This window comes from Anas acuta, chromosome 23, assembly GCF_963932015.1.
Source record: "Anas acuta chromosome 23, bAnaAcu1.1, whole genome shotgun sequence".
In the NCBI taxonomy this organism is placed as follows: Eukaryota; Metazoa; Chordata; class Aves; order Anseriformes; family Anatidae; genus Anas; species Anas acuta.
In genome coordinates, this window is record NC_089001.1 from 6,251,984 (window position 1) to 6,268,580 (window position 16,597).

The 16,597-nt window shown below is 44.0% G+C and overlaps 1 protein-coding gene and 1 long non-coding RNA gene across 11 annotated transcripts in view; one reads left to right on the forward strand and one right to left on the reverse strand.

Moving 5' to 3' along the window:
* Positions 1 to 16,597, forward strand: part of ARHGAP32 (Rho GTPase activating protein 32) — a 261,037-nt gene that overhangs the window by 236,741 nt on the left and 7,699 nt on the right. For all 10 annotated transcript variants that reach the window (XM_068659541.1, XM_068659546.1, XM_068659542.1 and 7 more), the window contains 10 exons: positions 601 to 703; positions 3,884 to 4,028; positions 4,714 to 4,796; positions 7,353 to 7,460; positions 8,731 to 8,876; positions 11,103 to 11,304; positions 12,093 to 12,238; positions 13,419 to 13,493; positions 14,109 to 14,963; positions 15,618 to 16,540. In XM_068659541.1, the coding sequence (XP_068515642.1) occupies positions 601 to 703; positions 3,884 to 4,028; positions 4,714 to 4,796; positions 7,353 to 7,460; positions 8,731 to 8,876; positions 11,103 to 11,304; positions 12,093 to 12,238; positions 13,419 to 13,493; positions 14,109 to 14,963; positions 15,618 to 16,540 (2,786 nt within the window). The remainder of the gene's footprint in view (positions 1 to 600; positions 704 to 3,883; positions 4,029 to 4,713; positions 4,797 to 7,352; positions 7,461 to 8,730; positions 8,877 to 11,102; positions 11,305 to 12,092; positions 12,239 to 13,418; positions 13,494 to 14,108; positions 14,964 to 15,617; positions 16,541 to 16,597) is intronic.
* LOC137843836 (uncharacterized) overlaps positions 7,454 to 16,597 on the reverse strand; it is a 40,777-nt gene continuing 31,633 nt past the window's right edge. The window contains exons 3-4 of the long non-coding RNA XR_011089720.1: positions 8,663 to 8,903; positions 7,454 to 8,517 (exon numbers count right to left, since the gene is read on the reverse strand). This is a non-coding gene — a long non-coding RNA (uncharacterized lncRNA). The remainder of the gene's footprint in view (positions 8,518 to 8,662; positions 8,904 to 16,597) is intronic.

Below are 16,597 nucleotides of genomic sequence, written 5' to 3' on the forward strand. Positions count from 1 at the left end.
TGACACCTAATTATATCTTCTGGGCTTATTTTTCCATTCTGTCATAACCTGGTCTATCTGCCATCTCTATGAGTGTGGTATGTTGTGTAGCTATCTAAATCCAGTCACGCTCTGGTAGGCTTTGGGGAGGAAATTATCAGCTGTAAAAACTCCGCTGTCCCTGGTGCAGAAAGTAGCATCTCTTTAACATTTGTGTTTGTTTAAACCAAGCTATGCAGGCGATTCCCATATAGATCTGAAAGCAACAAAGCCTTTTGGCCAAAGAGAGCGTATCGACTCAGTTTTATAGCTCTTCTGAACATGAGATTTAACACCACAGCTCGTGTGGGAGCTGTGATGGGACCTGCACTGTCTCTGCTTGACCAGAATTGACTTTTTCCAACCTGATTCATATATCCTGGCATTTCTTTAAAGCAAAGAATGCACTTCTGTCGAGCTTCTTTCCCAAATCCTGCACTTAAAACTCTTACAGGCTTTCTCCTCTAAGGAAGATGTGAAGCACTAGCCCAGCTGGGTTTAGTTTATGGGATCTGACAAGACCACAGCCTGAACGAGGACTTTAATAACATGCTCAACTAACCAATGACACTTGTTCTTTAGTCCCCCAGGTCCTCAAGAGCTGCACTGAATTCATTGAGAAACATGGCATTGTGGATGGAATATATCGTCTGTCTGGGGTTGCGTCCAACATCCAGAAACTACGGTAAGAGCACTGTGTCTGACAAACCTGCTTGTAGAGGCGGAATGAGGTGTGTGCCAGATTCAAGGGCTGTGTTTTCAGGAGCCTGCCCCGTGCCAGCTATGGGGCTGGCTGCTCAGCAGCTCTGTGTGTGCAGCGTGCACTCCAAGGATGGTGTGCTGGGATTGCCACTGCCTTGGAGTTCTCTTTTACAGGTGTGCAGGGTTGTTCGGTAGACTTCGTTCTGTGGGAAGTTTTCCTTCAGGATGGGTATTGGAAGGCTCTGGGATTGCGGTGTCACTGCTGTCAAATTTCATTCCTGTTTCCTCTTGTTCCTGGAGCCCTTTGGAGCGGCTGATACTCTCCTTGCTGCTTTGGAGTTCTGGCATATTAGCAATTAATTAGCGACATGTGAATAAGTACTTGCATAATTCATGGTGGGTGGCATGGCCCTGCTGCGTGGCTGTGAGAAGGAAGGCTAGGTGTGTGTTGTCCCCACTCAAGGGCTGTTCTCATCACTCTGAGTGCCCTTTATCCTTTTGTGAGGCCCCGTTTCTTCCTCCCATCATTTGGTATGCATTCTTCTCTTGTGAAGGGTCTGAGAGAACCTACTGGGATGTGACTAATTCCAGTTTTGATCGTAGGCCCGCTGCTTCACAGAGGCAGCAAAGGGGTATTTTCCATATGAAGGATATCCTTTTTGTACCAGCTATTCCCAAGTTAAATGGACGGGTTTGAGCCAGTACAGTTACTGTACAAACCCTTGTATGGATGGGCTTATTCTGGTTCAGCTTAATCCTGTTTTTCATCACAGCAAGTTCAATTTCAAAAATCTACTCCCTGAGCCTTTGATATGCAGGCTCCAAAGACTCTGATTGTAGCTGCTGTCCAGAGCAGAGTCGGCTGAATAAAATGTTTGCCCTTGCTTCAGTTATATCCCTTTAATTCCCCATTCTGACTTGTGCTGGACCATCTTTCTAATCACTGCCCTAGTTCATCTTTTATAACCATATTCTCTTTTGATGTATTCCAAAGGTGCTTTAAAATGTTTTTCTAAAACTTCAGTTGCATAATACCCTGGTACAGTACAGAGAACGAAACGATAGCCTACTTTTCAATTTTCTGAAAGTACACGGCATAACTTGTAGACACTATCCCTGTCAAATTTCATGACAGATTTTTCATAAGTGTTTGATTAATGTAGGACATGTTGCATTGCTGGAGTTTCCAGCTATATAAACAGATCATTAAGCTTATTTCAAAATTAGCTCTGCAGTGCCCTTATAAATGAGCAATTGTTGTTAAGTTTCTATTAGAAGAATTGAATTTCCCGTTTTTAAAGGTGGTTGTTTTTTTTCTTTTGGTTGGACACAAAGTTAAGAGAATTTTATTCCATGTGAGAGATTCACTCCAGGACAGAGGCTGGCTCTTTAGTAGCACAGTAGCTGCCTTTATTTGGACGGTAGATGAACTGGAGTGAGTGTCAGGTTGGCATGGGCATCCCTGTACTTGGCTCTGGCTTTTTTTGAGATGCTGTGAAGTTGTATTCTTCCACTAAAAAATCTACCTTTGGGTCAAAAGAAATAAGTTGTTCTCTATATAGTCAGAGAAAGAAGACTGCCTGCAAGGTTTCCCTTTCTTCACTCCATATTCTGCTTCTGCAGGGGTAGGTCTCTACCATGGCATGGGATTTCTTCCTTGGGAAGGTGTGCCGGAGCAGCGGGAGTGCTGGGGTAGGGCAGGAGATGGTCAGAGAGAGTCCACCAAGGCTCGGTTTGTTTGTTTGGGCGGGTTGGTGCCTTTCCCTGATGGTTCTTCTGAGCTCTCTCTTCCTCTGCGGAGCCAAGTGCAGGAAACAAGTTTGTCTTCCAAATGTGAGTAAGGGATGAGTCAGAACGTGCCTGTGGGAGCTGCGTACAGAGCGCTGAGGAGTGCGGCTACAGGGAATCCATCGGTTGGGGAAAACAGAAACCTTTATTTCCTCCTCTGTGCTGCCTTTGGGATGAGGAGCTGGGGACGATGTTCACCTTCTTGTCGGAAGAAGTCGACCCCTCTTCCCCTTCTCACTGGCACGGTGAACTGGCTTCCCTCACACAGCTTCATGTCTAGGCGAAAGGAGCTCCTTCCTTGTATCGTAAGGGACGAACACTTGATCACTGAGGTTACAAATACGCCTGGTTCCTTGGACATGGATACAGACTGGTTCCATCCTGTAGCAGAGAGGGGCAAGCTTGGCGTTTGACCTGTGCCTAAGTCGTGTTTTATCTTCTGTGTTACAAATTGCCTGGCTTGGACTGGAGGGAGGCCGGAGCTGTTGCCACTAAGTCCCTGCCATTGCTGTGGTTGTAGTGCAGACAGGGTGACTCCCCGCATTGATGATAAGTTGCTGGGTTTACAGCTTAACGACAATGGCAGGGAAACTGAGCTCCAGCTAAAGCAGCCATGTTCTCGCAGCTCCCTGTGGCCATGCCAGCCCCTGCAGATCTGGCCTGCTAATTTGAAACAGCAATCTCCATGCGCATATCCGAGCAGCGAGCCAGCTCTTGGCCTTCTCAGCTCAGCTTTTATTTCATAGATGTTTGTGCTTTTGGTTTTCCTCTCTCTGAAAACCAAGGGAATGCTCAGGGTTTGTCTTCATGTGGTTGCTGGCTCTCTTCGCCCCATAGCAGAGGCGTGCTCAGCTCACCAGCTTGGGCCCAAGGAATTTCTGCACACAGTAGTTTCCATGTGCAGCAGTGCCAGCGGTGCTGCCGTTCAGCATTGCTTTATCATTTCAGTTTCCAGGCCGCTGAAATGCAAAGGGACAGCAGCTTTCATTCTGACCTGTGGGGACTCTTCCTCCAGGCAGCTCCCTGTCACAGTCCTCGGGAGTTGAACAGTCAGATTGCCTCCGTGGTCTTGGAAAACATGCTCTGGAGATTTTGTGAAGGGCTCTGTTACAGGAAAAGTGATTGTAGATTAAATTGTAGGCTTAGATTATAAACTATCTGAAAAAGGTCATACCAAAAAAAAGTCTCATTTTGGGAAAAAAAAAAACAATCTAGTAGCAGCACCAGCATGGCTTGGGGGGCTTTGGTGACTAAGTAATTGTTTTATCCTGTAAATCAGGAAACCCTTTTTTGCTTGACTGTAATTTGTGTTGTTTTTTATTTTCTTTCTTCTTTGCCAACCTCCCTCTACCCACTTTTGTGTTTTCATCTCCAGCCATGAGTTTGACTCTGAGCAGATTCCTGACCTAACTAAGGATACATACATCCAGGACATTCACTCTGTGGGTTGCCTCTGCAAACTGTACTTTCGGGAGCTCCCGAACCCCCTGCTGACATACCAGCTCTACGACAAGTTCTCTGTGAGTACAAGGCAACATCTTTCACTTACCTCACAGCATGACCTGTTATCTGCACATCTACGCATCTTCCTTTGCCTTAATTCTGTTTTAGGCTGGTGTTTTTATAGAGGCCCAAAGTGTGTGTCTGTAAAACCACCAGCCTAACACCAATACAGTTCATGCTGCACACCAAATGCCCACCTGCTGTTAACATCCTGACCCTTCCAAAGGTGGGTGCAACAAGGCCCCAGGTTTGGGAGCCTTTGTCTTGTTGCCCCATTTGGTTTACTCACTTGTGCCTTTGTGTCACATCCTGCGCCCTATTGATGCCACTCTGGGGGCCCCAGTGAAGGTTATTAGGGTATTAACAGTGCTTGCAAGAATTCCCCTATCTTCTGCCATTCCCTGGTGATTTATCTAACAGGAATGGGATTAGAAGCAAATGCTACCTGGAACTGAATGCCCACTGCAAGGAATCGCGCTGTACAATCAAGCTATAAACTGGCCCAGAGCTTGAATTACTTGCCCTTTATTGCATTGAGCTGTGTGCCAGTCTGTCCCCAGGGACGGATGCCTCTTGGAAGATCGAGAGGCTCAACAAATTCTGTCTCAGCACTAGAGAATAGTGCACTGTCCACTTAGTTCAAGACCCTGTGTCAGGTATCTGGCCTTGTTCGTATCTCAGTCATTTACTGTGCTATTCCAGGATGCTGTCTCCGCTGCTACAGATGAAGAACGGTTGGTTAAAATCCATGATGTCATCCAGCAGCTCCCCCCACCTCACTACAGGTTAGTACAGCCTTCAGTCTGTTTATAGCTCGGCATTGCTGGCATTTCAAGAGTGTAATGGTGCGATTCCTCTCAAGATAGCTGCATTGTGCCTGTATATATTAAAATGGTTTATGGCTACATAAAGTTGATTTATATTATAATTAGATCATTACCAGACAAACACCATATACTTTATATCATCTTATTTGACTTCCTCTGGAAAGTATGTATAGGAGGCAAATACAAGCTCATTATGGCACAAGTGGCTGATATCATTAAGGAAATGTTCTTACTGAGGGGGCACAATACCCTCTCTAGGAATAGCAGTAAAGACAGTGAAATGTGAACACCAAAAAATGGCTTCAGGACTGTGGTTTAAGTTGTTCAAATGTATTTTGGCTGTAAGCATCCTCCCCCTGCCCCAAATAGCTTTTAGCTGCAGGCCAGTGCTGAATATGTCAGTACATAAGGAGCAGCAGCAAGACATACGAGCATGGTAGGGCAGCTTGGGTGATGGATGGGATCGTGTTGTATTCTGGAGTGGTTGCTTGCATTATGGCAAGGCAATGCTTAGTAACATTTTATCTATTTAATATTTAACTATAATAGCAATAATAGTAACTAGCAAACGCTAACAGTGATCTTTTGGAAATAATAACTATACTGTGTTGATTATTTAAACAGCACAAGCTTATTAGAATAGTACATGCTAAATGATATGCATTATATTAAGACGCACTAATTAGTATTCATAACTATTTTGTTGTGCACGACAGTTAGTCTTTAATCATCATATTATATATATTAATGTTCATTTAACCAGTATTAATCACTATTGCAGTGTATGGTAAATGTCTTCATACTACAAAGTATGGTGATTGGTATTAATACCAGAAATAATATTAATGACTATTTAAATGATATTAATAATTACTGCAATTAGCCTGGACCAGTGACAATGTATTGATTGGTATAAATAAAATAATACATTACTATTTAAATATTAATAACTATTGTATGGCATTCTTAAATAAATATAACAGTATATGGTGATTGGTATTGACAACTAATTATAATGCATATCAACCAATATTAAAAGAATTATTATTGTGTATGGTGATTATCATTTGATTATAATGGGACTATATAATTTATGCTATCCATTATTAAATATCAATAACCACTGTATTGTACTTAGCTTTGATTATAAGGTATGGTCATAGGTAATTAAACAGCATTGACTAACTGATGGGACTTAATACTAAGTATGAGGTCTGGTAATTAATTAGCATTTAAAACTAATTATAATAATTTATTTGTGTTAATTAAGGGAGCAGGGCCTTGAAGAAGACTGTATCAAAAACAAAATCTCCTTTGTCAAGTTTTCTCTGGTGCATTCTGCCTTCTCCCTGAAACGGCTCTCAGGGAATCCCAGTGCACATCCCTTAGGGATGCCTGTGCCCGGGACAGGCAGCAGCACAGCAACCCAGCCAGCAGCTGTGTGGCTCTCACTCCCCCTGCTGCTGCTGCACTGCTGGGCTTTGCTTTGGCTTACCTCAGTTCCTCAGGGTTGCTTGAAGAAGGACAGAAAGACACTTTGTTGTTCTGCTCCGTTCCGTGAGAATTTGCATGCGGGTAGGCAGTGTTTGAGGTGCAGCAGGGCCGTGCAGGTTGCTGGAGATGCCTGCTTTGTGTCCACCCAGAAACACCCATCTGAGCTTCACGCCCTTCCTGCCTGAGAAGTTTTGGGCCCCTGCTGCCATATGGTGAAGGGGGCACAGAGAGACGGGTGCCAGCCAGGCTGCCGCTGAGTGCCAGCATCGAGGAGGTGGCAGCAGCGTTCACAGTGCCACCCCCTGCACTGGCTGGAAGGAATGGAGCTGGGCCCTTCCTCCTCTTCCCCATGTCATGGTAGCAGCAGCGTTTAATCTAAAACACAATCTTTTATTTCTACCTGATCAGAAGTCCTGTGAAGCTTAACCTTGTACCTGCTGTGTATCTCTTATATGTGTATAAGAAAGCTGGAAGCACTCATTTCCTAAGTAGAATTCAGATAAAATTTGCTGGTTTTCAAAATCCTGGGCTGTGTAAATAAATAGTCTTCTGTTTACCAGGAGGTTTATATTCAAAGTCCTTTCTTCTAACTCTCAGATGAGCATTGTGCTATGACCCAAATACAGTGTAAGGGCTGTATTTCTGTTTCACAATGCTATAATAAAACCACCAAGAGCTATAAAGCTCCAGGGTTCTCTGCTTCTAGATCCTGCTGTGCTGGTGGCATTTAGCATATTCCCATCCACGTCAGTCTTTGCTGGGTCCAGTCACTTGGCTGACAACAGGTGCTTGGGCAGTCTTTTCCTTTACTCAGAACAATTCAGGAGAGACTCCCTCTTACCCCACCCCTATGTAATTATTTGCTAAAGACAACTTTACCATCCTTCTTACCATACACTTCAACTTTTTTTTTTTGTGAGCACCCAAAGCGAAAGAAGATAATGAACTAGGGTTTGTTTTGTAACTTGCAGCATGGCTTGCTCATTGGTGCTGAACATTTGCCTATCTCTTGTTTTCCAGGACACTGGAGTTCTTAATGAGACACTTAGCTCGTCTAGCTGATTACTGCTCTGTTACAAATATGCACACTAAGAACTTGGCAATTGTATGGGCTCCAAACCTCTTAAGGTAACTTTTTTTTTTTCCCATTCAAATACAAGGCTTATGTAAGTTTTTGTATTTATAAAAATAAAAGATAGATATCAGTTGCCCAGAAAATCATAACTTTCAGCAGCCTAGAAAAAGATTTTCCTTTTTTTCCATCCAATGTGCTCTTCTCCTGTAAAATTTCTAATAGGAAATTATTCTGAGCAGGGGGTTGAGACCAGCTGGCAAGCTTCTGAAAGTGATGTTAATAGCTCTGCTGTTGTCAGTGGAACTGTGTTGACACACTGTGAGAGAATACCCCAGTATTGTTCTCTCTCTCTGCACTGCAACTCCACTGACCACAGTTCAGCAGTGGCAAGGAATGAGCCTAGTACGTTTTCACCCCCAGAACTCTTTCTAGATGATAATTTCTCCTCTCCTGGTTAGATGAGACTAGTGTGTCCTTGATCATCCAGGAAAATGTGTTTAGTGGCATCACTGATTTCCCACTGCAGAAATCTCCGGAGTCTAATTTGACAGCTTTTGGCTGCAAAAATTCAGACTTATGGAAATGATCTTGGATAAATGTCTCCTAAAACTTGTTTTGAATGTGCCTAATAGGGTATTTTATAATTAATGGTGTAATTTAAAAATTTTTGCTTTAAAACAAAGACAAAAAAATCACCCTGGCTTCTATTGAATTGATTTCTGGACTGCTTTGCTACCAACCTGAGAAATCCGAGTCAGAGATTCCCCTGTGTGCAGTTAATGAGGGAAAGCTATTTTCTCCTTTATGGCAATTCACCCACAAGCAGTCAAAAGATTTCTTGTTTGAGTTTGCTGTTGTGAATATTGGGGTACTTGCTGGGCAGGACCAGTTGGAGACATTCCCTGCTAGAGGAAAAATGATGCAGAAGACCATGCTGAGCTTTCTACAGTGTCACAGCATTAAACTGCTGCCATACACTGTTTCTAGAAAGAAGTTAAAGGAAAGTTCCCCACTTCGTATATGCACTGCTTACCTCAATCTGGACCTGCCACGTGCTTTCTTTCCTTCTTGACCCATTGTTCCTCTTGCCTGTTTCAGTAGGACTCCAGCCTGAAACCAAAAGCTGGATGTAAATCACTGCAGTCAATATGACCATTCGTATAATGCTTTGATGAGATTTATCTCTTAACTGCCCCTAAAGTCCTGTCTGCCCAAGCAGTGTGGCACAGTAGTTCAACATGTGACAAAGCCTTACCAAGGGGAGCATATATTTTTCACAGTCTTCTGGCTGTTTGCATTTTACTTAATCTTCCTTTTCTTCAGATCAAAGCAGATCGAGTCTGCCTGCTTCAGTGGAACAGCTGCTTTCATGGAGGTGCGAATCCAGTCAGTAGTTGTGGAATTCATCTTGAATCATGTGGACGTCCTCTTCAGTTCCAAACTCAGCTCAGTCATACGAGATGGAGCAGGTGCGTGACTTCCTCCGTTAGCTTTACCTTGATCAAAAACAGCAACAGACGCTTAATGAAAATCTGAGCCTCTTCCAGGACTTTTGAAATATGTTTTTACTATCAGTGAGAGCACAGATTTACAGGGTTATGATATTAGAACCTGGCAAATATGGCCTTGTTTTTGAAATTGCTGTCAGTACCTTTCCTAGAAGCCAAGGATGCTCTTCAATCAGCTGATTTAAAGGATCAATCAGCAGATTTAAAGAAAGTTCTTGGTATTCATTAGCATTGACATTAAGAAACAAAAGTCTTGCTCTTAATGTGAAATATTTTGACACCTGCTATCCTGCTTATTTCTTCTGCATAGTCTATATAGGTTAATTAGTATAGTCTATATAGGTTAATTAGTAGGGCTGTCCAGCTACATGGCAAAGACTGCATTGGCCCTACAACTGTTGCCCAGTTCCCTAATTACACTGCAGATTTGTGGCTTTAGGATGAGGAATGAACTGTGACATGTTTGTGCCCGACCCTGGAGCATCTGAAGCGTCATTTCTCCCTGGAGTGTACAGATTTGCTCAAGTAACTGCTAAGACCTTAAGCGTACCTGTTCCATTGGAAACAAATGGAGTTGTACCATTCTGTGTGTTAGAAGAATAAATGAGAGCACAACCTATTACTATTCCAAAGCAGCATTAGGTCTGTTCCATCTGCTTTGATAACCTGCCCTTCCAATGAAATTTGTACAGTCAGTGCAGTTACTTTACCACGAGTACAGGTAGCTGCTGTTCCAGAATGGTTGCTGCTCCCCATTTTTGTACAAGCCCTACCTCTACTTGGCAGCCCAGAAAGTCAACCTGATCTGGTGGAAGGTGTCCCTGCCCATGGCAGGGGGTTGGAATTAGAGGAACTTTAAGGTCCCTTCCAACCCAAACCATTCTGTGATTCTGTGATTCTACTTAGGACAGCACAGTTTTTGTAAGTCCAGCTTTTATTCCTACTGGAAGACAATTTTTACGTCAGTAGGATCCAGAGCTTAGCTTGGCTAACAGCCCATAGCAGGCTGAGCTCTGCCAGGGGAAGATGAACATGCTAAGAATCCGAGCCAAATGATTATCCAGGCTTAGAACAGAGCATATAAATTCGGCTAATTGTTTAATGACTTGGGCATTCACATTGTGTACTTTGCCACAAAACTAGGGGGGAAAGGGTCAGGCTGTTTCACAGCGTACCAACTATGCTCAGGAATACTGTGCCACAGCAAGGCAGCATTCTCTTCAGTGTTTCCAGGAGCCCCTCTTTGAGCACAGCATCGTATCTGTACCAGCCTACAAGAGTTAAAGTGGTATTCCCAAGCCTGCTTTAAGACATTCCAGGGAAGTCCAGTTTGAAGGCAGATGGAGCTCTATGTACCTGTTTGGCCCAAACTTCACCCAGGGTAGCATTTATAGCTGACAAACTGGGTAAAGTGCACACTACCAAGGAGCTGTGAAGCTAAAGGAATAGTAGTAGGAATGGGTCCAACCAGGATGCTGATGTGAAGGGATGATATACTTCCCTCCCACACCTCTTACTCATGTGAGGATAACCATATAAATAATTGCACGATAAACAATGGCAAATGAAAGACAGCTCTTACAGCAGACTCCCCTGTGCTCCTCTGTAGCACTCCTCCACATCACAAACTGGCTTAACAGATCCTAGCAGCCGGAAGCAACATCAACTACTTTTGTAAAAGTTCAAATTTTTATTTCCAAAACCAAAAATAAGCTGTAAAAAGACTGAGAGCAAAACACACAGCTAGATTCAGTTCACTGTGTCCACCTGCACATAAGTCTGTAGCAGCTGAAGTCACACATGGCATTTCCTGTTGCTGGAATCTGGGAATAACTAAAAACAAACTTTGTAAGAAGAAAGCTGTCACTATCGTTGTGGACTTCAGCATGCAGATGAAGCTTAATTAAAGTATGTCAACACTGAAGGTTTCTAACCTGCTTGCTTCCCTGCCCATCCCCATTCTTGTTTTGTTTTTTGTTTGTTTGTTTGTTTAAATACGGTAAGCTGCTCTCAATTAAAAGTATTTCCTTTCTCATAAACATACCTCTGACAAAATGGTTATTTTGACCACATCTTTCAGGGGCTAGAACAACAAGATCTTAGAAAAACACAACAGTTCCCCCAGAACTTTGATGTCTGTACTGCTGTTTTCTGATTCCCCCTCTTGTTCCTGGTTTTCCCTTTCAGGGCACAGTTCTTTATCACGGCCCAAGTCTCTGCTGGTGTCCTCTCCTTCCACAAAGCTGCTCACACTGGAGGAGGCACAGGCACGGACACAAGCCCAGATCAACTCTCCCATCGTGGCAAACAGCAGATACATTGAAGTGGGAGAAGGCCCAGCAGCTCTACAAGGGAAATTCCACACGGTCATAGACTTTCCATCTGAAAGGTAGAGGGGAGTTTCCTTTCCAGCATGTGTCATAACTGATTTATTTTGATTACATCAAAAACTTGTTGAAACTGACTTATAGTAATCATGCATAAAGTATTGTAGCCAATTTTCCACCCGCTTTGGACTTCGTGAGGATTCAACTAACATACAAATGTCTGATGGGCTTAGGTTAGCCCTGCAACTTCTGTGCCATTTCTTCCTTTTCACAGGGCTATCACTAAATGTAAGAGCCATACCGATGCATATCCATGCCCGTACTAGCCACAGACACAGAAATGTGAACAGGGTGAATACCTAGAAACACTGGGGTTTTCCAGATTTCAGGACCACATGCCTGAAACAAACTTTGGTTGTCCTCAAAGTGGAGCTGTTGGACAGACTTGATGGTGCTAGAAATTAAACATGGCAGTGGGAGGAGGCAAGCATGATTTTACAGCATAAGAGAGGCTCTTTAATACCTTCTGTGACCACACAGTTCCTCAGAGAACAGCTATACCAACCAGATAAATAAAAAACATTCCTTAGATGCCATGTTGTACAAGTATGGAGCCTTTGCTCACCTGCATTGCATCTGCTTTGTGTAGTTTGCTGGAATTTACACAGCACCCAAACTTTAGGGCTGAGCTATAAGAATGAAAACATCCTCAACTATTTAAAAGAGACCGCGTTTCTAAGCTGTCTTTCAGCAGAAACAAGGTATTGTTAATAACAAACAACTGTTAGCAAGAGCTAAATGCAATTCCCCATCACCCTGACATACACGATTTGCTCTGTTCTCACTTCAGAAAAAGACCACCCAATAAGATGAAGAAATCGCCAGTTGGCAGTTGGCGTTCCTTCTTCAACTTGGGAAAATCATCCTCTGTGTCCAAACGCAAACTACAGCGCAATCCCAGTGAGCCCTCAGAAATGAAAGCCATAGCCCTGGCAGGTAAGGGTGTAAATCCATTCTTCAAAAAATAACATTTTTCGGCAATGCAGAATTCATGTTTACAGTGTGCTTTTATCTCCTTCTAGTGTTCAAGCCATGCATAACATCCTGAGTTAACTGCTGTCTTTCCTAAAGGGATCTCGCATTAGCTCATGAATTTGACATGCTAGAGCACACCCCTTAAATGTGTTTCTCAGAGTAGCTTTTGAAGGACATTATATGGGCACCGCTATAAAAAGTCTCAGAATATTTCCTTCTTGACTCTCCTATCATGAAATAAGAATACATTCTGGCTCCATTTGCTATTCTCGGATGATACATTTAAAATAGGCTTAAAGGCACTTTACCACAGATGTATTCTCCCAGAAAGCGAAAGAAGACATCCAACAACTTTTTGTAGCCTCCTCTATGTAGTCTCTGACTTCTCAACCCTTATATATATATAATTTTCTGTCTCTTTAAAAATAGCAACTATATATTTTTGCAGTGAAACATACCACAAATTCCTAAAATGCACCAGTGAGGACTTTGTCCCATCTTTTCTCTGGTGCCATTTTCAAATTATAACCTTCAGTCTTCAGGGTAATAAACACATTATATGACTGTCTTCCTGGAGCATTTTAGTTGTACTTGTTTAGTGCTTGTAAAACCAGCTGTGTAAATGTTACTTTCTTCCTCATTCTAAGGGATTTGCTGTCAGGAACCAACCAGCTACCACAGGTACATCCGGACAGAGTCTGTAGTGGCATGACATGCATGGGAGGCAGCCGTTTTCCAACCTGTCACCTGCAGTAGGTTAATTTTCATAGGTTACTCTTCACCAGTCTGTAAAATGAGTGTCAAAAATCAACCCAGTCTTTGTAATCACTTCTTGCCCAGTAGTATGCAATCATTGGCTGAAAGGGACCTCTGTAGGTCATCCAGGCCAATCTCCCACACAAAGCAGGACTACTTCTATCTTAGACAGTAAAACGTATTAACACTCAACCAGGGTAAAGGCTTTCTTTAAGGACTTCGGAATAAAAAGAAAACAGAAAAAAAATAAAAGCACAACTGTTACTTTAAAAACAGCGGTACTGATGCTAGAAGCCCATTCAGCTTCTTCCTGCCACCACTACGTAACCAAATGTAAGCCATGTTTGTAATTCAACTTTTCCCTGTCTTGGTTGCATTTTCATAGGTGGACGAGGAGACAGCGGAACTCTTCGCTCAGCTAAAAGCGAAGAATCACTTACCTCTCTGCATGCTGTTGATGGTAAGACAAAACTGTACCTTCACTTTCAATGTGTGTGGATTAAAAAAAAAAAAGACAATAGGATATTACTGACTGCAGATACTCAACAGGGCAGATCCTCTTCCTCCCCTCCCTCCCCCTCTCCAGCAAAAGCTGGACTCACTAATTAATGGAGCAGCTTATCATTCTGTGTTGGGCAGTATTATCATCTGAGAAATGCTCTTCAAGTCTTTGTTTTCCTTCAAAGGTAAAAAAACAAAGCTCTTGCTTTTGTATAGCTGGCATTACTTACCTTTCATTCCTCACCATCTCCTTTCTATTCTAAGGTGGAAAAGACACCATCAGGAAGGAAAATGCTTTCTGAGGGAGACTTAGGCCTACAGCACACTTAACCTAGTTTTGCTTTTGCAAACAGCATAGTTTCACACCAAATCGGACCTGACAACTGCTTTAAAAGAGTTTGAGCACATTTAATTAACAATTACCACTAACTACATTATTTTTCTGTTCAGAGTTTGCCACATGAACATCTTGCACATTGCTTTAAAACAACTTTAAAAACAACACCAAGCCATTGTCTCCTGGACAGTATTTTTTTTTTTTTACACTAACTCCTGTGTATCTACTCATTCCTAGGTGAAACTAAACTATTTCGACCCAGAAGACCTAGATCCAGCAGTGATGCATTGTCTGCTTCTTTCAATGGCGAGCTCTTAGGAAACATGAATCGCTGCAATTCTTATGACAACCTTCCACATCATGACAGTGATGGGGATGAGGGGATCATCCATGTTCCTGCCCTTATTTCTCCTCGCTCTTCTGAAGACGTTGACCTGAGCCCACCAGATATTGGAGTTGCCAGCCTGGATTTCGACCCGATGTCTTTTCAGTGCAGCACACCCCAGGCAGAGTCTGAGTGCCTGGAGAGCAGTACCTCCCCGATAGAGTCAGTCGGCATAAATAAGGAGAAGCCGAGCCTATTTAAGAAGGATGTAGAATCAGGCAGCCAGTCCCACACACCAGGCAGCGCCACAAGCTCTGAGCCAGTCTCTCCTTTCCAAGAGAAGATGAGTCCCTTCTTTACTATGGATATGAGCCCAACTGAAGAGAAGGCCTGCAAACCCCATGCCTTCTCACCCAAGACGGAGCGAAAGCCCATCAAATCTCCACCACTGACTACATCAGAACCTGTCTCCTTTGCACTGCCCAGCCGCATGTCAGAACCAACTGGAGGAGTGCCCATCACGACCAGAAACTCCTCTGCTTCCAACTGGAGCAAAGGGATTGGCCTCACTGAAATGACAAACAGGTCCCCAACCCAGATGTCCTTGCCCCTGAAAAGCAATGAAACAGGAGCAGGGGAAGGAGCCCAACAAGAGCTTCAGCATGCCCAGCTAGTGGCTGCTGGCAAACCAGAGTTGCCAGAAGAAGGGGAGAGACCAATGTCAAGCAGTCAGAATAAGACTGTACCCACTGGACACACACAGCCAGGTACAGTGCATTTTCCTCCATTCTTTCTTTAAGTTCCAAAGGGGACCTGCTCTCAAAAAAGTCCTTCTCTGCGTGCCTTTTAGGAGAGGGGATTGCCCATCAGTTCTGATCACAAGTGTTCTTGCAGGGCTGTGCAAATCAGTAAGGTCTTAACCTCTGTCTTCTCCCTACATCACACAAATCTCGGATATTTTTTCATAATACTTTGTATACCAACTTTTTTTCCCATCATGCCATACATGAAAATCTATAGCATGTACTTCTAAATCATTTCAGCCGATAGACCATCTAAGACTTTTCTTTTTTAAATTAAAAATCTGCCAACACTTGAAGAAGGGACCTTTTTGCCCAAAACCTTATGATCAAAATTGTGTAAGGGTGTCTCATTCTCTGCTACCTACTTCCTACCTCTCTAGAAATGCAAGAGGAGCCTTTAGACAATCTCTTGTGGTTTTTTTCCTTTTCGTGATGAACTGCTGTGCTATTGAGCAGCGTTTGCATGTAAGACTGAAGATACAGTATTTCGCACCAGAAGGAATTGCCACTGTGAAAGTGTGGAAAGCATCTATTTTTTTATAGTAGTCATTAAGGTTAGGTCACTCTCCTTATTGGGTAACATAAAATCACTCTCTCTCTCAATTTTCCCCCCATTAGGAGCAGTTGCCCTCGACTCCCCCCAGGATCCTGTTCCTGTCAGTTCCGTGTCTCTTATCCCTCCTCCTCCTCCGAAAAATCCAGCGCGCATGCTAGCCCTAGCGTTAGCTGAGTCCGCACAGCAAGCATCTGCTCAGTCTCAGAAAAGGCCAGGAGATACTCATTCTGAAAGCACAAATTACGGAGAGACCGAAGCTGGTACAGCTCTAGAAAAGCTCCATATCTCTGCTGGTGCTCCAGACAAGCTCCACCTGTATACCAGTCTGCCTGAGAACCGCCTTCACTTCCAGCCTGGCGCTCCAGTAGAGCAGGATTTTCAAGGTAGCAGCACAGCCGGGGAGCAGAACCACCTGTCAGGCGCACCTGGAGCCCGAGACCCCCCGCCTCTCCACAGTGGCATGCCTGGGGACATGCCCGCTAGCAGAGATGCAGAGCAAGAGCAGTCCAGCTTCCATCATGGTAAATCGGGAGACAAAGATCACTTCCCGTCCCACGCCGGGGACCGGGAGCACACACAGCACCACACCCCGGGTGCACCGCCTGACTGGGAGCCTCCCACACCTGACATGCCAGTAGATAAGCCCCAACTCCGTGCATGCATGCCCGGGGACAAGCACCTCGCGCCCGCCTGCACAGCCGATGACAAACTTCAGACTCCTCCTGTTGTGACAGCCGGGGAGAAAAGCACCCTGGCTTCAATGCCGTATCTGACAACCATCCAGACAACAGCAACCGAGCCTAGCCACGGGCCAGCGAGCCAACATGCCACTGGCCCGGCCACAACTCAGACAGACAGCATTGTTACAGCGACGCAGCGCACGCTCGCAGCCAGCCAGCCCGCTATGTCGCAGAGACAAGATCACCAGTCAGCAATGGGACAAGTGCCAGCCGCCTCTGCAAAAGCAACCAGTGGTTCCAGCCAGGTACGTGCACATATCTGCAAGCACCGTGTGTGTGCACAGCTGCTCTGAGTTTGTGGG